General features: G+C 38.2%; 1 protein-coding gene across 1 annotated transcript in view; it reads right to left on the minus strand.

The window, feature by feature from the left end:
- Positions 1-10,392: 10,392 nt before the first annotated feature.
- Positions 10,393-26,763, minus strand: part of CPS1 (carbamoyl-phosphate synthase 1) — a 134,286-nt gene continuing 117,915 nt past the window's right edge. Inside the window, exons 34-39 of the mRNA XM_025892261.2 lie at positions 25,831-25,905; positions 23,055-23,153; positions 14,587-14,646; positions 13,729-13,841; positions 12,244-12,373; positions 10,393-11,503 (exon numbers count right to left, since the gene is read on the minus strand). Coding sequence (XP_025748046.1) covers positions 11,405-11,503; positions 12,244-12,373; positions 13,729-13,841; positions 14,587-14,646; positions 23,055-23,153; positions 25,831-25,905 — 576 coding nt within the window. The 3' untranslated portion in view covers positions 10,393-11,404. The remainder of the gene's footprint in view (positions 11,504-12,243; positions 12,374-13,728; positions 13,842-14,586; positions 14,647-23,054; positions 23,154-25,830; positions 25,906-26,763) is intronic.

The raw sequence follows: 26,763 nt of genomic DNA on the forward strand, positions 1-26,763 counted from the left end.
TTTTTGGATGAACTTTGAAAGCCATTTGCTGAGTGTGGGATTTTGTAGGCTTGGGGTTGTCAATAAATGTGTTTTGCTGTAATTAATAACTATATGTTCTTGCACCTGTGGGGAAGATGAAGGATCTTTCTAATTTCCCATTCAGCAATAAACACGAGCAACTGTCTGCATGTTTCCTCTTTTGATTTTAGCTGCCAACAGCTTGGAATTCTTTGAGTCCAGCTAACTCTACATTCCCTCATTAGCTGGTGTCCCCATTTATTTTTCTGACTAAATGGGTAGAGAAGTCATTTTGTTTAGCTCATTCGAATCTGTTGAGAAAGATACCAGCAAATCAACACCTGTCACTTTTCAGTAAATCCTAAGAGGAACTGGGGCTTTGTAGCAGATTTGCCTTGGCAGGAAATAAAATGCTCGAGGATTGCAGTAAATGACTGGATTCTATGAAACTGCCATCTCCTCTCTTGAAGTAGGGAAAGAGCATCAGTCTATTATGGACGTAATTAATCCAAATCACTTATAAAACAATAAAATTTAATTATGGACTCTTAAAAACCGAGAACCCACCAATTATTGTTAACAGGCTTTTACTTGATTGTAGCTAGTGAGTTAAATTTATGGAAGCTATTTTTCCAACAGTTAACTTTTTTAAAATATTTTATTTTTAGATGAGTAGCTTTGGTATAACATTGCTTTACAGCGGTAGATCAAATAAATCCATTGATTTCAGGGTAGTTTTTATATTTTGGAAAACAATTAGTTAAGAACTAAATTCCTGAATGGGTCTCTATATAATTGACATTCTCTGCACCTTCAAGAACTTCAGTCTTTAATATCTGTTAAGAAAAACATTTCCCTCTCATCTCTGAACTGGATCTCTGTCTTTACATTGATTTTTAGGTACCTCTGTGCTTGAGAACACAAACATGGCAAAACATTTCAAAATTCATTCTGATTTTGTCAGATCCTAGAGTAGGTCAACTATTGCTTGTGAATGAGACCTTCATCCCTTGAAATTGTATTAAAGGACATTATGGATTTAATGATGCTTCTATCCACAAAGAGCTAAGCTGTCCCTAGAAGTCAGTGGTCTATTCTTAAAAAGTAATTATAAGAACGAATATTTATTGAATTTTTGCTCTGTGTTCAGTACTTTTCTATAACAGTCTACATGGATTGTCTTATTTACCTGTAGTACAATTCTATAAACAAGGTACTATTGCTCCTTTTTACCAATGAGAAAACTGAAGCAAAAAGAGTTTTTAGATAGCTTGCCCCAAGTCATGCAGCAAGTCAGTGGTGGCGACAGACTTCATATCCAAGAAATACAGATTTTAATCATTACACACACCAGTACTCTAACCTGATCAGAGGGTAGAGACTGTGTACACATATGCATGCTCTCATTTCTTTAAAGCCTGTCTTGTGCTTACCATTGCAAAGCACTGTGATCAATACCGTGAAATCCTATATGTGTGTATAGTACATGTAGGTGCCTCTTTGGTAGATCACATCCAGAGTAGTTCTTGTCAAGCAGAAACATTGTCTGCTCCTGGTTCTAGCCATCCAGCATTTCCGAACTTCCTGTCTGCCTTTTCTAAACCTCATCCAAATGGATCTTTCTGGCAAAGATTCTCTGTTTTGCTTTTGAGTCAGTCAAAATGACTATCATTACAGACCTTGACCCCAGGTGACTTTAAAATACCACCTAGTCTTCAACAGCAAAATATTATTTTGCACTGTGGGAGACCTAGGTATATCTTCAAATAAGAAAATGTTGTTCATACATTGCTGATGAGATTTGCACTATGAATCACTGGTGTTTACAGCTGTGATGGTAACTGTGCAAATAAATTTTCAGGCTCTTAGATCAATTGAAAATATTTGCAAATTATCTAATTGGAGTTAGAGGTGTGTGATTAATTAAATATGGCTGTGAATTCTTTGCTACTCCTTCAATTGAGAGGTGGAGTTTAATTCCTCCCTCCTGGAATCTGAGCTGGTCTTAGGGATATATTTGCCAATTTCAATGCAGAGGAAGTGACATTCTGAGAATTCCAAGGATAGGTCATATGAAGACTTGCAGCTTCAATTTAGGTCTTTCAAAATCCTTACTTTGGGGGAAGCCAACTGCCATGTATGGAGTTCAACTGCCCTGACACCACCACATTGGAGACAGATATAAGCATCCAGGTCAACAGTTTCAGCTGGGTCCATGTTTCCAGTCATCCTTCTCAAGTCACTGTAAATGTGAGTGAAGCCATCTTGAACCTTCAAAATCAGCCCAACTACCAGTTGAATACACAAAATGACCTCACCAATGCCACAAAAGCAGAGGACTCATACAACCAAGTCTGGTCCAAATTTCAAACCTACATAATTAGGAGATATAATAAAACAGTGTTTTAAGCCACCAAGTTTTGGGGATAGTTTGCTATGCACAATGGATTACCACAAAACAGTATGACATCTGGCTCTGCCACAGGGAATCAAGCCTGACATTCTGATTCAATCATCACAGAGTCCTACAAACCCCAGCCTAAAGAATTCATTTCACATTTATAAGCAGATTTTACTTCCATATTGGGATCCAGCTAAATAAGCAAGGACCTCTGACTCTCCCCTATACCTGGCCCCTCAGAGTATACTTCCAATGTAGACACAAGTCCATGCAAGTTGGCTGCTCCCCTGGCACACTTCTGTATCCTCTCGGTCCACTGAAAGGCACCAGTTCCCACAGATTTGACTTTATCTCATGGTTTCATGAACATGTTTACAAGGACCCAAAAATCAGTTCATGTGACTATATAGGTATTCAGACAAAATCCAGTTCTTCCATCTTTTGTCCATTTCTCCTCCCCTCTGTCTTAACTCCTTTGACCTCCACTTGCTCTTATTTACTGTCTCCCCTGCAGCTCTGTCTCCTTCTCAGACTCACTGTTCTTCTCTACCCTCTCCCTTGCTTGTATATGAATTGAGCAGTCACCCTCTGTTCACACATGTAAATTGGGGATGCCAGGAGCATTATAATAAGATAACATAATTTAAATGCTAATATAGCACTGGATAAAGAGTAAGTGCTCAAAATGTGCTCACCATGATTAATATATTACTATTATCGTTCAGCCTAAAATAGTAGTGTCCTTGCCAGGCAACTCATGCCAATAAACACCTGTTTAACTACCAACTACAACCTGCCATCACTCCTTCCCATAAAAATCTACATTCCATTTGGGCTTATCATGATCAGACCATCTCTACCATAATCAAAATCTTCAAGTCAAAGTAACCACATTGCCCAGAAAATCACAACATTGTCACAGTGTGAAGAAGTATAATGTCCAACACCATCATACGTAGAAGTTGTCTGCCAAACTGTCACTGAGGCCATTCAAAAATCCAAACTTGAACAACTAAATTATTCTTTATAATTGTAAAGTTTTGTTCAATATAATTATATTATTTCTGACAGAGATATCAAAATTATTTTAAAGTGGGGTAATCTGATCTTGCAGAACATTAAAACTTGCTATGTTAGTCCATGTAGGATAATATGGTACTGAAATACATTTTCTTATATAACAAACAAGAAAAATAACAATTTGTAATTTTATCTTCCTAGAATATGTTTGTTTGTTTTTTCATTCAGGGATTTCTAAACAGTTTAACATTGCATGAATTTCACTTTTAAACTGCTAAGAGGTCAATGATAACTATTAGAACGTCTCATTTTAGGGACTTTTGTTTCCCCCGGAATATGATAGATATTTAATAAGATATGACCTTACCCATGGACTGATCCCTTTCCAGTCTCTAAAACTGATTATACAACTGTCTGCTAGACAACTCCATTTGGATGTTCCATAAAAATAACAACAATAATAATGGCTGACACCATAGCACTTACTCTGTACCCAGCACTTTCAAAGTACCTCATTTATATTTTCTCAATCTATGCATCACAACAACCCTTTGGGTAGATAGATATTCTTTTTTTCCATTTTTACTGAGGAAACCGAGGTACAGAAAATTTAACCTGCTCAAAATCACACAGCTACCGAGTGTCAGAGCCTGGATTCCAAACCCAAAAAAACTCACTCCAGAGTCTGGCTTTTAGTCACTGATTGTAAACCGTTTCCATTCTGTTTCTCACAGACCCTTGAAACTCAAATGCCTGAAACAGAACTTAACATTTTCAACCCTAAACCTGCTCTAACTCATGGGTTCACCTGTGCCAAAAACATCACAGGACCTCTCTCACCTATTTGCCTAGGGCAACAACATGGAGCTCTGAATCTGAGTACCCTCCACGCTCACCCAGACGCATCATGACAGTTTTCCTTCCAAACACATTATTCCTCAAATTGGTTTCTCTTTCCTAGTCTAGTCCAAGGAATCCTTTCTCTCTCTCTTTCTCTCCCCCCGCCCCCACTTTCTACCTCCCTCCCTTCTCCTGGATCACTGCAATAGCCTGCCTCCAATCCTGGTGCATTCAATCTATTCTTCATCCTGCAGTCAATCTGAGTTTTCCAAAAATGCAAAAGTATGTCATCTTCTAACTTAAAACACTTCAACAGCTTCCTATTATCCTTAGTCAAGTGTTCAAATCCCTTAACATGGCTTACAGGGCTCTTATGATTTAGTCTGTGCTATTTCCCTAGCCTCACCATCAACCCTGGACTCACGGCTCCAGTCAGACTCCACTTCCTTCAATTCTTCAAACGCAGTATGTTTTCCTTGCCTCAGGGTTTTCATGCACCTTGTTTCCACTGAGCATCTGCACTATAGAATACACCACACTTCTTCACCTAGCAAATTCTTACGTATCCCTTGGGTTTCAGATTAGATATTACTTCCTTGTGGAAGCCTGCCCTTACCTGCCCCAGGGATGTGTTTATATGGCTCCTAAACTTCTCTTACTATAGCATGAATCAGGCTAAAGGCAAAATTGTTCTATTTTATTCAACATAGCTACTCAAAAATATTGTGAAATTAATGAATAAAGTTTGACACAAAAAGGCTAAAGAGAAGTGATAGTATATACAAGCAACTACATACTCCTAAATTAAAATATCTATTTTCTACTCAAAAAAATAGATTTCCACAAATATTCTGTGTGAAATAGTCCATAATAGGAAGTTAAAAAGAACTAAAAGGAATGGTAAGTGACCGTGAACAAACTATCATAGAGAAAGACTAAATGAAGGCCAGATAAATATAACTTTTGGAGCTCAATAAATAAGTATTTATTTAATATCGTGGGCATGGAGATATACACAAACTTTCATAAGATTACTGAAACAATAAGTAAGATTGAAGATAATTATTTTGATCTGTGATAGTCTTGAAGAGAAAGTAGATTGAAGATTTGGGAAATTAAGGTTGATAGGTGTTCCCTTTACAAACTGCTCCAGCCTCCTAAATACATGAAGAGCAAAGTTAAGTCTGGAGGCCAGTGGATACCGGACAAGGTCCCCGTAGCCAAGAGAGGAAACAGGAACCCCTAAATTAAGAGAAGACAGGACCACAATCATTCTGATCAAAAACTTCTTACCACTATTATTTTTTTTAGGATCAAAATATTGTGGATTCAAGTTCGGAACATCTACTATCATTTAGGTTCCTGAAGTACAAGTCAGTAAGACAATATCTCTCTGCTTTCTGTAGACTCCACTTTCTGCAGCACCAGAGACTCATGATTGGCCCTCAGCTCTAGGTTCAGGTTAAAGAAAAAGGATGCTGAGATGATCTGGAATTATTTTTAATGGGGTAACCTCAAGAGATCAAAGAAAACCATCACTGATTAACACCAACCCCGTCATACGGACATTAGTACATACGGACATTTAGTTACTATATGTGACCGAAAAATTCATGTGGTTTATGTACTTCTGAGAACATCTGCTTAAAACCAGCCTTCCACGGAGATTAGCATGGTAAAACGCCAAGAGAGTAAGTCAGGGGCCATTCCCTGATGGTTCAGTCTACAAAGTACCATCTGTTGATGTTCAGAAGTCCATGGGAAATTCAGGTCCACAGATTTCAACAGAACCGGGCACTCGAGTTAGCAAGTTACTTCCTAAGCAAACAGGACCTCACACAGTACCCCAAGGCAGGTAATGATACAATTAGCACAACCTGATTTTTCGTTCTGGAGGCCTCTAATGTTGGGGAGGGTCAACCCAGTGTTGCTTTATCTTATTCTGATACAATAAATAAAGTATGAGCCTAATTTACATCAAATACTTATGCTTCATGGTTTAAAAAATCTCTAAACTCCTATTCATTCATATTTTAACTGCAACACCACCATCTTTCCCCAGAGGATCCCTATATATTTGAATTATGAGTCGGAAAGAAAGTATATCAAACCTGGCAAAGAATATGACATTATGTCCTCATTTTAATTAGAAAATATTTTTTTAAAAAAGGATCCATATGTAAATCCTCTTGAATGGAGAGATTAAAATAAATGTTACAATCTAATTACATTATTTCATGTAAATTTCATTTGCAGCTTTCTATGTGGAAATTTGCAAAGAATTATAGAAAACACTTAGCAGAATATTTCTGTTATGCTAAGACCTCAAAGCCCTGCTGTTTTTCATCCTTCAGAATCTTGCATAGGGAGGTAGAAAGGAGACTATGAAAGAGATTGTCAAATGCCCTTAAGTTTCAGAAAGGAAAATACAGTCGTCTAGACACTGGCCATTAGAATGTTTATTAATAAAATATGTACACTTTTTCAAGTTATTTCTCTTCTTTAATAACATGTTTTGAGCTTGTTGGATTCTCTCCCCTTTCTGCATGTTGATGTCTGTCTTCCTTATGGCTGCCAACAGCACCAAGCTTTGTGTGGGAAATTGTCACTTGGAGACACAGCATCTTTGACTCTTTTCTGAGACTGCTGGTGTTGCTTTCTTTGATAAACAAAAGCCCTTTTCTGTGGTTTGTGTGGTTCTTCTAGGGAAGGCCTTAAAGAAATAATTAGCTAGGCTGGTAGTTTCAGGAGAGAGAAAGTGGACCTTTAATGCTACCAGAAAAATCTATTTTTTGTTTTGGTCAACAATCAATAGGTTTTTTTGTGTGTGGCTACAAGTCCTTTATAAAATGAAAGTTGTCAAGACTCAAAAAATAATCTTTAAGTAACAAGAAGCATGCACAAATGGTGCTAATTTTGACTTGCTGAGGTTTTTTCCCCCATTACCAGACTGATCTCAACAGCTGTAGGTACTTAAACTCTCTTTCTGGAAACCTTGCACCCTACATTATGCACAAAAGAAGTAGGGACGATTATTACTGATTTTTCACAGAGCCCTGGGAGCCACTCAGGAGGAGGATAGACATTCTTCCCCCTTCCATATTACCTTCACGCTCACCGGTCGCACCAGCTTCTCATAAAATAGCACAGTAAGATTCATTAGGAAAGATGGAATTTTTATGTATAAGAACATAGTGAAAAGAAGTGGTAAGAGAAAGAAGGGAAAGAAAGTTGAGCTAGTTTCTTTCAAGCTAAGGGTGCCTCAAATGATATGTAATGAAAGGTCTTTGTGGATTTGATTGGGTGTGTGTGAGCATTTATGGCACCTGTGCCTGTTGGGGGGGAGGTCCGCACCAGCAGTCATGTGGTAATACTGGTGTGTAATTACAGAGCACTTAACTGCATTCAGCCATGGTTTGTTTCTCTGATAATTTCCACTTTCATTGTTCAAGAGGCTGTGGACACTCGTAGAAGCTGAAGTTCAAGTACCTGCAGCTGTTGAGATAAATGAATGTCGTAGCTGTTTTTTAAAAGTTTCCAGTAGGAATGCTGTTTTAAGAGGGAAGTTTGACAGAAGTACAGTTAAAATATTCTACTTACCTTTCCAAAGCCATAAAATCCTAAATCTATAAACGGATCATTCTTTATTCCTGTTCTTCATTTCACAAGCTGGCTGAGCTCCTTTTCTCCCCACCCAGTAGTGCCGGTCCTCCTTACATGCTATTAAATTCTCAGTATGGAAAAAGTTACTTCGATTTTCTATTCAGCTCCACAGACATAGTCTCTTGGTTGTCTGTCTGCACTTGTGATATATGACAGATTCAGACATTTAAAAAACGCGTTAACCTGTTTATATGAAAGAATAAAAATGTTCCAAAAAGACAAAACCTGGCCAAATCTGAACACAAATCTGCTTCCATTTCCTTGCATTTCCTTCTGCCAACCAAAGCTCCTGAATGCATTTTCATTTGTGTTTAAAGTATTAAGTTTGAAACATTAGAAAACAGAAAGGTAACAAAAACAAAAATTAATGTAATTTCATATCAACACAAGGGAGAGAGTATATATTTTGTCTTCCATTTTCCAAAGACCCTTTATTTCACCAAAAAAAGGGGGGGGCTTTATTTAGGAATAATGCTGCTTGATTCACTACTATTATTCTTTTTTTTAAGATTTTATTTTATTTATTTATTTGAGAGAGAGAAAGAGCACAAGAGGGGGTAGGGTCAGAGGGAGAAGCAGACTCCCTATCAAGCAGGGAGACCGATGCGGGACCCGTCCCGGGATCATGACCTGAGCCTAAGGCAGTAGCTTAACCAGCGGAGCCACCCAGGTGCCTTCATTACTATTATTCTTCTCATTTTATTGTATTTTACAAATAGTCTGTTCAAATTAATATAGAAATTAAGAACCTTTATTAAATTCCCACAGTACAAAACTTAACTATTGTTTCCAATGTCTGGTCGATTCAGTGAGCAATACTGTCTCAAACTATGAATTACATTTCTAAATTGGTCACTAGCAGCCTAATTACTTCTGGTTGAAGTGTACCTTTTCCCTTCTCCTGTGTGCATGTGTTTAGATAGAGACAGATGAAGATGATGGATGGATGGATACATACATACATACATACATACATAATACAAAAATGTTAAATAATAGGGGTGCCAAGCTGGCTCAGCCAATAAAGTTTACAACTCTTGACCTCAAGGTCATGAGTTCAAGCTCCATGTTGGATGTAGAGCTTACTTAAAAAAAAAAAAAGTGAGAAAAAGTAAATAGGGTAAAATATTACCAATAGGTAAATCTGGGTAAAGAGAGTACAATTTTTATTTTTGCAATTTTTTTAAGTCCAAAATTATTTACAAACAAAGTTTTAAAAATTTACGTGTGGCTTACACACAGACAACCGAGATTCTGGCCTCAACTTCTGACTCTTGCCCTCTTCCTCCACACATACCCTGAGCTTATCATACAAATTACTTGTAATTTCCTCCAATGGACGTCCTGTTTCATTTCCCTGGGGAATTGTGACATGATGTTCCAGATAACACATGAGGCCATCTTCCCAGAAAAGCCTTTCCCTGCTCTTTGCAGACAAGTTAAGTCTTTCTTCTTTGTGAGAAATGTATTTATTTTACATGTTTGTCTTCATTATAAGACCAAAAAAAGTGAGACTGCGCTGGGTGTGACCTTGGTCATGTCACTTTACTTTCGTATGCCTCTGTTTATTTATAATATGGAGATGACAGCACCTACTCTTAGGGCTATTTAGAGGATTAAGTGGGTTAAATCATGTAAAGTGTTTAGAGTGGTCTGAGGAATAGTAGGTGCTCCATGATGTTAGTTATTATGGGGGTGTGATGGTGATAAGTGGTACAGTATCAGAAAAGTACTAGAATGATAGGAGGGAACATGGAATATCCTACACCAACCATTGCAGAAACTTACTAAATATTTTCAGGTGAGTGAATGAATGGGTGCTCAGGGAGTACATTAATATTAAAGGGAAGAAGTAATGAAGGTTTCAGCCACAGTGGTAACAAGGAGGAGAGAAGGAAAAAATGAATTTGCAAAGCCTTCATGTAAATCTATATCAAGTGGTAATCGCTTGACTATGGGGTGAGAGGGAAAGGATACACACTATTACGCCATCATTATCTTAGGACCTTCACAAAGCCCCATTTTGGGAGGTATTTCTGGGATATGGTTACAATGGGACCTTTAGCACTATCTCCACCAGGCGATACAGATCAGCTTCTGATAGGGTCAAGTACTTCTCTATGTTATGCAAGACATTTGTTTAAAAGTTTATTATATCTATGTGGCAATCTTTAGTCAGTGCGGGGTTGTATATATTTGAAAGGATTCAGATCAAAGACAATATATAACCATATAATAACATAATAAATTTTAATGAGACTTATAAACAAGGTGAGGGAAAAAGAAAAAAAATGTAACAGCCTAGGTATCATTATTTTTAATATTAATTTGCTCATTTATATCCTATATGGCTTTTAGAGAAAAAGCGGCTCAAAACCGTGTTTCATCAGAGAAGTGAACTGATTTTGTTAAATCAGTTAAATCGAAGTTAAGAAAATAATAAAATAAAATGCAAGAATACAAACATATTCACCTCTTAATAGCATTTTATTTAAAAGTTTACAATTAGAGCACTTGTAATACACAAAATGTTTAAAAGTTACACAGGCTGCCCTGTAGGAAGGACTTTTCTTGTAGGCAGAAGGAATGGGGACCTGGTGTTTAAAATGTGTGGAATTCATAGCGCAATATGGGGCTCGTAAATCAACAGAATCCATAATCTGAAGGGAGTGGACATAACTTCCAAGTTATTCCAAAGTTGGGGTGGGGGTAGAGGTGGAGAGAGATGGTATCAATCTGAAGATTTCACTTGGCTCTGGTTTAAAATCCAAAGAAAAACAAGAACAGAAAACCACCTCAGCGGTATCTACTATCCGCTGACATACTCCAAAACACAAAACGGCAAACCAGTGTCCTTTAAAGAAATCCATACTTTAAAGACCTCTGCCACTTCTCAAAGTCAGTACTATGAAAAGGACTAGGGATATTCCTGGGTGAGCCAGAGAATTGGGAATAATTATCAAAAAGATACATTACACAAACATCCTGATGAAGGGGTTCATAAATTAAATCCATATTTTGTTTTAACAAATTTTTATAGTATTCTGGCTTGTTAAAATGTCCTGAGTGTGGCAGATGCTATTTAAAAGGAATGACAATAGTGTCTTGAAAGTATATATAGTAATAGTTCAGAAGATAGAGCAGCGACATTTTCTACCTTGATCAACCCTAATCAGCACCATAAAATGTTAGCTACAAAGAAGCGCGTAGGTACTTCTTGGTACCTTGGCCCACCAAAAATAAGGCATTAGAAAATAGATGAATTCTCATGTAGAACAAGTTATTTAGGAAGGAGTTTAAGCAAGGTTTGTAAAAAGTGACGGACAACAATTTGTGAAAGAAAAGAACATTAAGGCATAACCAAGTAAACTGAAATAGTTTGGTATCAGTATTTGTCTCTATGGAAGATGGTTGGAGAGTCAGTTCCTTTAGATCCAGTGGGGCTTGGGTTGATTTCAGCTGGAGCTGGGTGTTTATGCTCTACGCCATTTTCCCAGCACTGAACTGCCTGTAGTGGAAAAGACTCTTGGAGTCCACATTGCGGGATTTCTGCACAGCTTCAGCAAAAAGTTTGGTCACCTGAAAATGTAAGGGTGGTAATCTTAGTGACCCCCATGCCACGAAAGTGAGTATTTAATGAAGCAGGAGTGAAAGGTCAGTTTCCGCTCCCAATTTCCAAGGGGATATGTGATGAAAGACACAAAAATTTTTATTTATTCGGGACTTTCTCCTATATTTCAGACCTTACCATGAATAAGCTAATCCCTGCCCCTCAACTCCCCCAGCGATTAAAACTGACTCAGGGGGAAAAAAATATGATGGGTAGAAAGTTACTGAGTCTTGAAGTACAGTTCTTCTCCGTGATAAATTTGGTGGGTCATGTCCAAGTGGAACTAAGCATACCTCATGTGATCATTTTCTGTGAATTGGACAAGTGCTTGCACTGTGTCTGGATCTTCAATTATCATTAACCTGTTGCTCTTTTATGGTGCCTTTCATTTAGAAACAGTGGAATAAAAGTTTGTATCTTTATTCCATGCCACACCACACTTTTTATTTAAAAGATAATTGTATGGCTAATGAGAGAGCATGGCTATCCATGGCTTTTGATTATTTCAATTGCTTGGTCACCAATTGTCTCAGTTAGGCCATGACCTACCCTAATAGCACCATTATTTTAGATTCTATTTAAAAATTCTTCTCCATTCTTAATGTTACAAGAAGGGGAGAAGAGGGATGTGCATATGCTGATGAATACTCTTAAGGGTGACACAGAAATAAAAACCTGCACGTAGCTATATTTAAGGAAAAGAACATACCTGGAAATTAGTGAGGAGAGCAATTCCACTGTCAACAGCTGTCCTCCGAATCACATAATTATCATGGACAAACTTAGTGTTGTTATTGGGGAGGTTAATCACCAGGTCAATGCTGCCATCTCTAATCAATCTGGAAGAATAATCAAAATAAACAAAAGTTTGTAGGTGGCAATGTATATTTTATAATTAGTTTTCAAAATACTGAAGTAATTATTCTCTTATGCCACTCAAGTCAATGCCATACTGAGTGGACTGCCACTTGCCCTCTATTCCTAAGTAGATGTTCAAATTACACTCATTTGGGGGTTATAATTTTTTATTGTGTTCTTGAAAGAATTCTGGTGAAAGTCTAACTAATTAAATGGAAAGATTTTTCTTTCTCAAATGCTTCATCTATCCATAGAAGAATTGGTAATTTGATAGGTATTTACTCATTTTACAAGGTTTTTCTCCAGTATTGAAGTCCATTCCACCTCCATACTCCCACCTCCCAGATTAACTTTACCTCACTGCCTTCTTCCCAGTGCCTCCAGCTAATGGTATGAGAACACAGATCACCTGATTTGGAATTAAATCACTTCACATTCTGTTGCTGGGCTGCTATACATACTAGGAGACATTTAAACATCAAAAACATGAAGTAATGCTAATTGTTGTTTTACAAAGTCCTAACCAAGTGCTTATAGCTTCATTGGAAGTCTACTAAGGTCTGAACAATTTGCCCTTCTTTTATTAATTTGATAATGTATTTATAGGTTGCCTTCTTGAGAGCCCTAACAAATGGTAGCCATCTACTAGACTGTAATATCCTAGAACAACTAAGAATTATCTCTTATGTACCTATGCCACATATTTCTATAAGTGTTGATGTAATGTAGTCCCTAAAGACTCACATAGTGCACTAAAATAATATGTCTTACCAAATCTAGTGATGACATAGCCTGAGGCATAATACCCAACCAGATCAGAGAATAGTAAGTTAGGTAATTCAATGGATGGCATTATCCTAGCACTCACCATAGTCTCCTGCATATAGCAAGTGCTCAACAAATTGGACTGATTTATTGACGCGCAACCTCAGTGAAATGCAGCAGGTCAATCTTATATTTGATATACACATCTATATACAATATAAGCTTGATGTAAAATATAAAGCGCTGCATTACATTCTTCATGTCTCTGACTCTCATCACTGAGATCTTGGTGTCCATCCAGAAAAGCACCCTTACTAGAAAATATCTTGAAAGATGCTATGTATCACCATGTAGACATATGGCATTGTATGTTATAGTAACAGAATGGTTCATGAGAATGAAATTTTACAATAAATAATTCAGATGAATAAATCCACAGATTTATTCATCTGAAATGGCTAAGAGGACTTTTAGAAGACTTGCAATAGGGTGAAGTGAAGTATTCACATCATACTAGTTCCCGAAGGTAATCCTCTATCTGTAGGAGGATAGAACTCTGCCCAGTTCTTACTTTCTGATGGAAGAGAGGCTGGGATTCTGTCCTTCCTGAGAGGGCCATGCCACTGGGGTGGCAGGGACATTGTTGGCATTGAGCCAGTCTGACGTGGCTTCCGTGGCAAAGAGCTGCATTTAAAATGGAAAAGTCAGTTACTGTATCACAGGGAAGGCTTTCATGGAGCAAAGAAACCTACTGGGACACATCTGTCATTTAAAACATAAAGTATAAGAAAGTGGTGTATATGAGAAGCAATAATATCATGAATTGAGATTTGGACTCTCTGTCCAGAGTCATGGGCACTTTAAGTATTTTTAAAATGGTCTAAGGAACAATTCAATGACCTCAACTTTAACTGTTTTTGTAGAAGAAAAAAAATAAAGAATTATTCATGGCTGAGGATTCATTGTTATCAAATCAACAAAGCCCCATGACCACAGGCCCACTCTGAGCCTTGGGAATCATTTTGTTTTACTGATCCGGGCTTTGCATGGAGGTATTTGTGGCAAAGAAGTTTTGCCTATAACTGCAACAGCTGGAAACTATGACTTCATACAGAAACAAGAAAAGGAAAAAGGAAAGATATATTGGAGACTCATTGGACCTTTGTCCCAATTCTGCATAAACTAAACTTTCTAAGTTTTTAGCTGGCAACTCCTGTGGAGCTTATGGTACCTTTGTTAAAACTTAAAACTAGTCTTTCTAATAATTTTAGTCTATTGAAGTTTTGAAATTAATCACGTTAGTTAAATCCTTCAAGTTGAAAGGATATATTTTGAGGTATTTCATTCCTTAAGATTCATTAATATTCTCTTTTGTGAATAGATTTCAATGCTTATAGAAAACGACTTGGAAAAAATTAATATTACATACCTTGAAGCCTTCATTGTGTAATTGTTCAGCCACACCAAGGAATCTGGGACGGAATGATTGCTGAAATTAAAAGAATTTGACAAAATTCACTTTCTAGATACACTGCTTTTTTTTTAGTCACATGCAATATGGTATTTACTCACACCATCATCCAAGGCAATGCCATATGTTGCCAGGTGCTTTAGATTCAAAGTGACAAGTTCAATCCTTTAATCCTCCTATAGTAAGTATGAGTTCTTACTTATTTCTCTGATATAGATAAGATTACACCCACATTGTCTCGCTTTCTACAGTCTGACTTTTCACCTTGCCCTCAAATTCCTCTCTACTCTCTACTTCATCCACTTAGTCTGTCTGCAGATTAGGATCCACCTCAGTCCTATAGGGATCCTTCCCCAGGTCAGGGAGAATTTAAAGACACCTGGGGTAGGAGTCCAACACCAGGTCAGCCTTGCTAATTGTTCTGCCTGCTCAACCGGCTGAATTCTAACGTGGTGCTGCTCTTAGGAGACTGGGCCCTGTCCTAGCAGCTTGTGCAAACCTCCCTTCAATAAGTCAACCATTTTGGACTCAATTTTGCATTAACTTTAAAGTAAAGAGTAAAAGAATGGGCTCTGGAGTCACTAAGCTGCCTTTGAGATCCTGGCATTACCATTCATTTTTAGTGTGTCCTTAGAAAAGTTGTCTTTTGAGTCTCCATTTCTTCCTTTTTAAAATGGCAGTGAGCATAGTAGTGTATCTATTTCTTGGGACTCTACAATAAACTGTGTGACCTTGAGCAACTTATTTAACCTCTCTGTGATGTACTTTCCTCATCTGTTAAATGGAAATAGTAACAGTGTCTGTGTCAACAGGTCCTTGTGACTATTCAATGAGTTAATTCATAAGTAAGCATTACTTAAGTGTCCATGTAGGAACTTAGTCCATTAATAGTTGTTGTACAAGGTTACTTGTCCATTAATAGTTCTCATTAAGTATTCATTGTTATTATTAAGATATTTGTTTCTTCAGCCTCCCAGAGGCTAGATTCCTGCCCCTGCACCCTAGTTTCCAAGCCTGGCTTCCTCTACTGGCTGTCCTACTTCAAATACAAGCCAACTTCCTCCTCACATATATTTTACTTCCAGACAAGCTTCCCTCATGTTCCATCTCACCATTCAGATATGTTCTTAGAGCCCATCGTTGTGAACTTCCTAGAGCCTCAGCGGGACCCATCTGGTTTCCAGGTCCTGCTTTCCCTGGACTCCTACACATTGTCACCAGAGTTCTTCCAATCTGAACTTACCCCCTTCCTGTGACCACAAGCCAGTATTTGCAAGACAGTGGTCAGGGTGAGAGAAAAAAGGGCTAAGTGGCCTACCCCAAAGTCAGTCCCTTACCTTGACCTCATTAACTTGAATGTTTGAGTAACTGAGCTAAATAGAATATGAAAATCATACACAGTTAAAAACATATCTATTCTGCCTTTTGGCTGCACATTTTGGCTGTTTTCCCTTGTAAAAAGTTTATAAACAGATGAAATAATTTGGTTACTTCGGTAAATGTTTTATAATCTATTTAGAAACCATATTAGTAACGGCTAAAAAAAAAAATCAAGGAGATGATCTTATTTCAGAGTCTCAGAGAAACCAAGAATTACGATAATAAAACATATCAAGATCCTTGCACAATTTTGATGATGTTCAGCCCATAAAACCTCCTAATATTTACTTGCAGAGGCTTTCTGAGAACAGATCTAAATCCTAGGAAAAGACTCCAAAGACTATGTTCAGATATAAAATTCTTTCAGATTCAGGCCCTCTCAATCCCAGAACTGCAGTTTTATGAGAGGAAACTATTGGCAAATAGAAAAGATAAATGCAACTGGATGAATCTCAGCTAAGGTAGGCTCAGGGGTTATTCATGGACAGTTTTCTAGAACACAAGTTGTAACCATGCCCAGGATAGTAGCTTTCCATTCCTGCTTAGGACCAAACAGGAAGAAATGGGCCTTAGGTGCAAGAAGCTCATGGCTAGACATAAAAAAGGAAATAAGTAAGTATAAAATCAGAGTAACTCAGTGACATTAGTGTAATTTAATGAGGCATATGGCAGTCTCCTTAAGAATAGGTTAGGCAGCAGAAGAGGACAATGACTTTTCAAGTTTGATTCTGCTTGGAAAGCAAGGGACTGAATTGGATGGCATTTTAGGTCTCTTCACATTTTAAGGTTCCTTGAAATGTAGTAAATATGCATGAAATACTCTAAATGAACTTCTGAATTTTGTCAGATCTCCCTGATTTGGAACAATACACTGCAACCTTCTGCTAAACACAAGACAGACTTAAGTAAGCACCAGAGCACAGTAGAAGATGCAACATAAAGTTGTCCAACCACTTATTTATTAACTGATGCATTACGTATTGAACAAACTATTCTCAATTTCTTAAATTTTCCCCTAGCAAAATGTCACTAATAATATATGGCCATGTGATAACATAACATTGAAACCATTTTCTAAAATATCATTTCAGGGGCACCTGGGTGGCAAAGTTGATTAAGCGTCCAACTCTTGGTTTCAGCTCAGATCATGATCTCAGGGTTGTGGCACTGAGCCCTATGTGGTGTTCTGTGCTCAGCTCAGAGTCTGCTTGAGATTCTCTCTCTCCCTCTCCCTCTGCCCCTCCCCCCCCAAACTCTTTCTCTCTAAAATAAATAAATAAATCTTTAAAAAATATATCCTTTCACAAGCACAGTGGTCCTCAAAATGTGGTTCCCCAGAAAATCAGCATCACCTGGGAACTTGTTTAAAATATAAAAGGGGCACCTGGGTAGCTCAGTCAGTTAAGCATCTATCTGCCTTTGGCTCAGGTCATGATCCCAGGGTCCTGGGATCAAGCCCCGCATCAGTCTCCCTGCTCAACAGAGAGCCTGCTTCTCCCTCTCCTCCCAGCTCCTGCTCTCTCTCGCTATCTCTGTCACTATCTCTCAAATAAATAAAATCTTTTATAAAAAAGTATAAATGTGGGTGCCTGGGTGGCTCAGTTGGTTAAGAGACTGCCTTCAGCTCAGGTCATGATCCTGGAGTCCCGGGATCAAGTCCCACATCGGGCTCCCTGCTGAGCAGGGAGTCTGCTTCTCCCTCTGACCCTCCCCTCTCTCATGCTCTCTCTATCTCATTCTCTCTCTCAAATAAATAAATAAATAAATAAAATATTTTTTAAAAAAAAGTATAAATGTTTGGGTCCCACCTCAGATCTGTAGAATCAGGAACTCTGAGAGTGAATCCCAATAATCTGCATTTTAACAAACCCTCCAGGTGATTCTGATGCACACTTAAGTTTAGGCATAGGAGGGAAGAGGGACTAGGAGACCCATCCTTCACTCATTTTGTAATTTGAGGTGAAGATCCATTAACTTTGGCCAAAGTCACAATGAAAAATGTTGAGGAAGGAGTACCAGAATGTAACTTTTTTCTTTGCTATTTTAAAGTAAAATAAGTCAGCAAGTCCTCTAAGACCTGCAGACACCAGTCAGAACCTCATTATGGAGCTGTTTCAATGCTGTCCCCCAAGTGGAAAAGATAAATATCCGACATGACAGTATTGGCAGTTCCCAGCCGGGGAACCACTCTGCCGTCTGGTCTGGGGTGTTGGCTTTCATAGCCACATTATAAACTTCTATCAAACATGTATTGAACACTTGTGACACATAAAACAGCCTCTCTACAAAAAGAAATTACAGCTGTCAGCTTGCATCTGAGTAGCCCCGGATTTAATAGCTGATTGAAAATACCTGGGTAAGAAACCATTTGTTACTAAAGGTGAAAAGTACAAGCTGATTTATTCCCTGGAAAATGTTTATAAGAAAGTCCTTTTAAAATGAAAAATATGTATACATTTCCTCCAATTATCATTTTCACATTATTCCAACTTCTGGCTGCAGAACAGAAAGCCAAGTTACTATTGTGTGGTGCTGTGGACTTTATAGGGACGTCCGCATCAACAACTCTATGGCTGTTCCTAATGATTCTGTACTGAAGATAAAAGGTTATTCATGTCACTTGGAGTTGTCTTTTTCAAATAAAATGCTTGCTTTGTGTTTCCGAGCAATGCTGAAGCGCAGATGTCAGGATGGTGCCCGCCACTCCACAAACATCGCTGAATAGCCCAATCAGAGGGGAAAAAACAGTGAGTGCTCTTGATGTGCTCTAGAGTACATCATTTATTGTTAAAGGGTGTTCCAGAAAACTTCAAAACAGGGCAGAGTGCCTACTCATAGCAACTAAAAATAAATCCTGATAGGATGAAAGGAGTCTGGAAATATTGCAGGGAAAACAAGGATGATTGTGTTGCCATATAAACCTACATTATGCCTTTCTTATGTTAGGATCTAGGCCTATGGAAAACCTCTTGTTAGAGAACCAGGGCATGTAATAGTTAAGTTGACAAGAATCCTTTGGCAAAATCTAAATCTTGACTTTTCCCCCCGCCACTAAGTTCTAGTTATATACAATTGATGTTATGAATATTTCAAATTCCCCAGGTGATTTGTCCCATAGCATTTAACTTTGGGAGGGCAGAAACAGAGTCTGTGTGTATAAAGGAGTAGGGTGGGAAAGAGAGAGAAAAGAAAAGGTTAGGAAGACTACAGTATAACAAATTAGCATGTGTGTGCCCCCCCCCACACACACACACTCTATTTACTAAATGTTAAAAAGTGGCTGATACTTGTTAGTAATACATTACTATTTAAAATACGTGTTGGGTGCCTGGGTGGCTCAGTTGGTTAAGCGACTGCCTTCGGCTCAGGTCATGGTCCTGGAGTCCTGGGATCGAGTCCCGCATCGGGCTCCCCGCTCAGCGGGGAGTCTGCTTCTCCCTCTGACCCTCTCCCGTCTCATGCTCTCTCTTTCTGTCTCTCTCATTCTCTCTCCCTCTCAAATAAATGAATAAAATCTTTAAAAAAAATATATGTGTTAAACTACCAAAAATAAGAAAAAAATGTTTCCTGGCTCCTCCGTAATTTCTCTTTTCCCCCAATTTTCTCTTGCAACCTGTTGTGAAAATGAATGAGTTATCTTCAATTAAATCCTTGTGTTCATAGCAGGAAGCTGGGTCACAGTAGGGAGATAAAGTGAAAAGGCCTTTCCTTCAAATAAATGGGACAGGTCCTGACTATCCTCCTCACTTCTCCATGAAGGAATAATAAAGCAAATTAACTGCAGTGGTGCTGGCTACCAGCACTCCTCTGTGCATGAATTCTACGCAGCATCAGGCTAAATGATTATCTTAAGAAATCAAAATGCAGTGGTGGATTTCTTTCTTAGAACGTCCCTCAAGAACTCAACAAAATGTGTTTCTTTGTATTTACTGGCCCTAAAGCCCATTTATACATTAGCAGTCCTTTTTTTAGGTTGTTCTCACTTCTGACTTTATATATTTGAATGAGTTTATGTGAATTATTCTGACCATGCTGAATCATGTTAAATAAAATGATTTTTTAAAAGTACAATGCATACTGAAATATGGAACCTTAATTACTTTGTCCACAGTTCCTAGGAAGCCTAGGTAAAAGGCTGGGGTTAGACTTGGTCCCATGCTATCTGAGAAGATACCCAGTGAGTTTTCTAGCTATTAATGCTCCAGTTAGTATATACTGTCATGTTGTTAGGTTAAATTTATGATGCGTTTTTAAAAGCCACTCTCAGTGAAAATCCACCAGATGGTGACAGAGAGGCTGTCCTTGAATGGCTGGAGCAGCAGCTCTTCCTTGCCGCCCACAATGAGTAGGTCAGAAAGTGACTCTTGTCTATCTCCGGCTGATCAAATCTACCACAGCTACTAATATTTTATTAAATATAATTTTATATTAAACATTTCTTTATTTTTTTGAAGATTTTATTTATTTATTTGCCAGAGAGAGAGCACAAGCCATGGGGAGCGGCAGGCAGAAGGAGTGGGAGAAGCAGGCTCCCCGCTATGCAAGGACCCCATGCGGGACTCCATCCCAGAACCCTGGGATCATGACCTGAGTCAAAGGCAGATGCTCCACTGACTGAGCCACCCAGGCATCCCTTAAACATTTCTTTAAACTTTGTAATTAAAACAGACACATATCTAAGGCCCTAACGTTGTGCACTCACACACAAGTAAAAAGTTCTTTGCAAGAGCTCATGTAGCTGCTGCAATACTGATCTCTTTTAAAAAGAATGTACTGAAAGATAAAAACTTCAGTGGGCAGAACCTCATTCCTTTGAGAAAACTCTTTTTACCCTACAAAACCCTCTCTTTTTTTCCACCCATAAAGCAAAAAGTTCTGTTCACTGATGCCAAAATCACACAAATACTTCATAGGGATCGAATTAATTTTTGCTTAATATCTCCTGCAGCACTAGAAGCAAACAGGCACAATTTTATACATCACTGCCTTCTTAAACTGGTATTTTATAATGTTAGCACTATTATGATTAGTTGTGAAGATGGGGACTAAGGGCATGGTCTCCTCTGAATGCCCCCAGGTCTCACATTAAACTTTAAGCCGTAACTGGAAGTTGGGCAAATACTCTCACACTTGTGACTTAATAATACTTAATACTCATCTATAACATGATGAGACTCTCATATGGTGGGATGTGTCTCCAAACTGCCATTATGCTTCACAATTGCAAGTCATCTTGTTAGCCTCTGCTCTAACTGTTCTCCATCTCCCTTTTGGCACCTTTATGAAGCAAAATTCCAAGCTGCTCTCTGCAGAAACTTCTCCAAAGCCACTACCCATCCAGTCTCCAGAGTCTAATTTGCTTAAGACACCCTAATGAGATGGTATCTATAATAATCACCCACAGGCTTGAGAATACATGGTACTGCTCTAATTATATTTTTATTGATTTTTATGTAACCATGCAGGGTTTGAGCTTATTAAAAGTACGGCAGGAGTGATATCTAAGACCATCTATTGTTTTTATAGGACCCAAGAATTACTAATCTTAAATGTAAGTGAATGACCAGGTGGAAAGCATTTAGTATTTTTCAGGAAATTTATAAACAGAACAGTCTGTACATTCTTGCAATAGTTATTCCAGGGAGTAATAAAAGTTTCCTGACTACCTTTTTGCCCTAAGATTTCTATTTGATGTACAATAATAAACCAATAATGCCCTTTTCATTGTATAAAGATATTCTCTTATAATTATTTCACCTTGCTTTGACTTAGAAGACTTACCAAATAATGATATTCAAGAACCTCCCCAGTGTATTGTGGGCTGGGCTCTGCTAACTTTCTTAAAGCCCATTAAGCTACTTCCCTTCAAGAACTTTCAATCAGTCCTAGAGTGAGAAAATCCTTCAAGTAATGCCCATGTCTTCTTCAGCTTTGGATCTTTGACATTTACCAAAGGTCCTCGACTTGAAAAAGTTCAACTCTATAATAGTGAAAGCTATACACATTCAGTACCAACCCCATACTTCGAATTTCGAATGTTGATCTTTTCCCAGGCTAGCGATATGCAGTAGGATACTCTGTTGTGATGTGGGCTAGCAGCAGCTCCCAGTCAGCCACACAAGCATGAGGCTAAACAACCCATACACTTACAACCATTCTGCTTTTCACCCTCAGTACAGTATTCAGTAAACTACATGAGGTATATAATACTTTATTATAAACAGGCTTTATGTTAGACGATTTTGCCCCACTGTTGGCTGACATAAAGTGTTCTGAGCACACTTAAGGTTGGCTACACTAAGCCATGATGCTCAGTAGGGTGGGTAATATTAAGCACATTTTTGGCTTCTGACATTTTCAACTTATGATAAGTTTATTGAGGCATCTCCCCACTATAGGCTGTGGCAGATCTCTAGTAGAAATTGAAATATGAATGAATGAAGGCAAAGAAGGAAGGAACACAGGCCAGGAAGGGATCATACAGCTTCAGCTGGGGATGTGTTGCGGTTGAGACAGCCAGAGAGAGGTATCCAGCAGATGGTTGGAAATACGGGATGATGATGGATGAAGATAAAGGTGACAGTTATGGATGGGACAGTGGATACCACAGACATGAGCTGGCAAAGGGGAAAGTCAAGAGACAGATGGAGACAGAGACAGAGAGAAAGAAGAGGTGAGACCCAGCTTTATGGAAAACATACGTTCAGGGGCTAAGGAGGAAGAACTAAGAGCTGAGCACAGAGAAAAGATACAACCAAGAAATAGAAGAGATTCCTGTTTAAGGCATCCTAAATCCTTTTCAGAACAAATACCCTTTTCACTAGAGACTTGTTTCTTTATTCACTTATTTGTATTGATTGCTGCAATGGAAAAAGGCAAAACTCAGGGAACATATAGAGAACAAACGTCCATTTTTTCTATTAGTTGCTGTTTTCTTTAGTGGAGCTTAAAACAAATCTCCCCTCTTTTATACCACAGTTAAGGTCCTTTCCCAGCCACTCCTAGCATGTGCCCAGGGGCATGCATGCAACCAAACACCAACTTACCTGAATTCCAATCAGGATGCCTTTCTGGGGTATCTTAAACCCTGTGGAAAGCATTGCCTTTAGGAAAGCTGTGTGAATACCTTCACCAAAGCAAGCCACCTGTTTAGAATAAATTAAAAAATAAAATAAAAAGAAGCAAATACTAGTCAACAGCTCTTACCGATAAACAAATACAAATGGAAAGCACTTTACTCATAGAGCCCTTTGCTAGATTTTATTGAGTTGCCCAAAGACCATGCAGTCTGAATCCTGGGATTAAAAAGCTGGCCAGGGCAGATGTATCTTATGTTTTTAATTAAGCATAAAGAAAGAATAAGCAATTCTTTCTCTATCCAACAACACTCCATGGAGCAACATAACTGGATTCTACTGTGAATTATTTGGATACAAATCACAGCTTCTGGTCCATAATGTGGTAAGTTACCAAATGTTAATATGACTTAATGTTTAAATAACGGTATATGTTATGTATGCGATGCCACAGTGAGTGAATTCATGGGTCAGTAGCACAAATGCATAACTGCTGATCAATTGGTTAGGAATCATTTTGTACAGCTTATGAGAGAGCTTTCTGAGAAATTCAATAAATCCATGAAAACCTCAAGGACCTTTTTTTAAAAAAATCATTTTCATAAAATGAACCAAAATACCCTGCTTAGACTAGTTCTGAATAGCACAGCCATATGTAAAAACAAACAAAAAAAAAAAAAAAACCCATTCCAAACTAACATATAACGTTGGGATGCACAGAAGTTTCAGCTAGGGTAATTGTGCTACTAGATAAGTACAAGTCAAATGGACCCCATAACTATAGAACAAGTGGTATATTTGGGCATGATGGGAATAGATTCTGCCACACATATCATCATTTGGCACAGGTACAGAACCACCATTACAGTAAATAACACTGATGGCTAAATTCACTCTTTAAGCAAATGACTCCCTTCTTGTGAAAGAGATGTTCTCATGATTATAACCTTCAGTCAACCACCAGTACATGCTGCCTTTCACTCTACAGCGAACTCTTTCTTTGATCAATTAATGGCCAACTACACTCAGTAATATCAACCTCAGTTAATGAAACCCAAATTCTACTGACAGGACCAGGCAATCCCATCATAAAAGCAGATACAACAACACGCAAGAGGTTTCAGCAGTTTTCTCCAAAAAAAAAAAAAAAAAAAAAAAAAAAAAAATAGTCAGATATTCAAGTAAGCTCAGGTCTAACATCCTTACCTTGCTACTAAGAAAATAAAACAGTCTTTACCTAGATCAAGAGGTAAAGGTTTATTCAATCCCACAAGCCATTTGGACACTGAAAATGTCTCTTCAAAGCATAACCGAGATTTCACCTAAGCTAGAATTACTATTCTGATTTCAGTTATGAAATAGACCTTGTAACATCACACTCAGTGACACCTGGAAGTATGATTCTAATAAGGGAAGAAGAATTAACTCTATACTTCTGAAATAGATCACAAGAAAGGTGACCTGAGCTTCTAAGTCTTTCATGTTTTCATAACAACTCCAATAATGTATGTCCGGAGGCAGAATGGACATAGGCAGTGAAAATAAGTTTACCACACTAGAGAAAACAGCACAAGGGAAACGAGATCTCTCCCTGATCTGAACCCTGGATGTGCTGAAAACAGCCCTGCTACCAAGTGACCATAAGATCACGGTGAACCTGAAGAGCAGCTCCTTAAACAGCAGAGAATTATAAGGCAGGCCCCTCGTTTTAAAGCTAGGTTTTCTCACCTAGTCAATTAAAAGCAGCCGCAAAGGAGCTAAGAGAAGGCAATCGTCAGTCCAAATACAAATAAGATAGCCATTTATTCCTCACTTCCTGCCTTCCTGTCTCCCTTGACTTCTCATCACAGATGTTGCTTGTAACCAGGCAACCACATAAACATCACGTATTTATTGTAATTAAATATTTTCCCCTTTCAGGTGTTCCTTAATAGCAAGAGGAAACAATGATGCCTCACAGTCTGATGTTGCCACTCTGATGTGCACTGATGAGAATCTGAAGGTTGTATCTAGTAAGTCTGTCAAGGGCTGGGTGATTCATAAAATATCCTGACACTGACATGTACGGAACTTTCTAGAATCTGACAGCTCTCTACAAGAAACACAGTTCACATTTTTAAAGAAACCTTCAGCTGACAAGAGTCCCAACACAAGTGAAGAGGGACATCCAGTGGCCAATCCCATTATAGGTTTTAGATAATCCCCAGGAGGTTCAAGTTGCTTTTGAAAGTTGTTTTGGGATTTTGCATTTATCTACAGATTCCACAATGTTTAGGTCCATGATCTTTCTAATGCTGTACAGTCATTCTACATATTGCTGGTAAAAATCCAATGATTTAATTTCACAGTAGCAAGAGGTTCAGGGGGGTGGGGGTGGGAAGTGCTATTACAGAGAGACCTTGAAATGAAAACTTAAAATAAAGCTGAAAGACCCAGGAGATACCTACTTAGACATCTAAAGAAATATTTTGGAAGCTGTTCTCAATGTGTAATGTGGAAATGAATTAAGAACACATACATTAGATTCACAAGTTAAATATAAGTGAAAATTTAGACTCTGGTCCACAAAAGTACAAGGTTTTTCTTTAGTTCAAAATTCTTAAGCCTTTTCAGACTTACTCTGATAACAGAAGTTTGCGTCCCCCTTAATATTTAATAACTTACTTACTGTATTACACCCAGACCATAAAACCATAGATTTCAAAGTAGATTTAATGAAAGCATTCAGGGATCATTAACTAGTTACCTCTCCAGTGGAAGCCATCTCACAACGCAGAATGGGGTCAGCATCCCTCAACCGGGGCCAGGAAAACATTGGAGCCTGTCAGAAATAATGGGGAGGAAAAATATGTGAGAGAAAGGTATAAAAGGAATAAGAGAGGATAAACATATTTAGTGAACCATCTCTCACAGGATTCATTTAGGCTATGGTAGACACATAAAAAATCTCCTTGGTCCAAGCATCTGACTTGAAAAATAGCTTTAAAACTCTGTTCCAAGAATTTCTTGAGCTCTTGGCCAAAAACTTGGGTTAAATAATCACAAATTATTTCTGTAAATAGGGCCCCTGTGACCAGTCTAGGCCAGTGTTTCTAATCTGGCCTACACATATTCTTATTGGAGTGATTTCAGACAAAGTCTACTGGGCATTGGTCTCCCCACGCACAGAGTTCAAACACATTTTTTTCTTGGTAGGCTTTGGAAACATTCCTCTTCTTTTTCTGATCATTTGAACTTGCAACAGCCAACCATGCCAGAAATGTCTGTCTGTAAGCTGACTTCTGAGACATTAAACTGTTGTTGACACCTCTTAAAAAGCTTTGAAAAACATTCTGCTTGGGAACACTTTTGCCCAGAGCTTTCATGTGAACTAGAACATAGATAGGAGTGTTTCTTTTTCATTTATTTTATCAGTACAATTCACCAAGAACCAAATGCTTGTTTCTTGCAACTGTCTGTCTAGTGTGGACGCTTCTTCCTTGGATTCTGGCACCCTTCCAAGTTGTCCTGGGAGTTCTAGCTTGGGGCCATTTCACGAGGTCATCCTCAGTCAAGTTATTATACATTTCTGCACTCTCACTTTTCTGTGCTCTCATCTGTGGATATCCACCCACCTTACTAGGCCTATGTTAAGATGGACTATAAAGAAGTCATTCTTCTTTAAAAAGTCAAGATTCAT

This window comes from Callorhinus ursinus, unplaced genomic scaffold, assembly GCF_003265705.2.
Source record: "Callorhinus ursinus isolate GAN/ISIS: 27379988/994484 unplaced genomic scaffold, GSC_fseal_2.0 scaffold2, whole genome shotgun sequence".
In the NCBI taxonomy this organism is placed as follows: domain Eukaryota; kingdom Metazoa; phylum Chordata; class Mammalia; order Carnivora; family Otariidae; genus Callorhinus; species Callorhinus ursinus.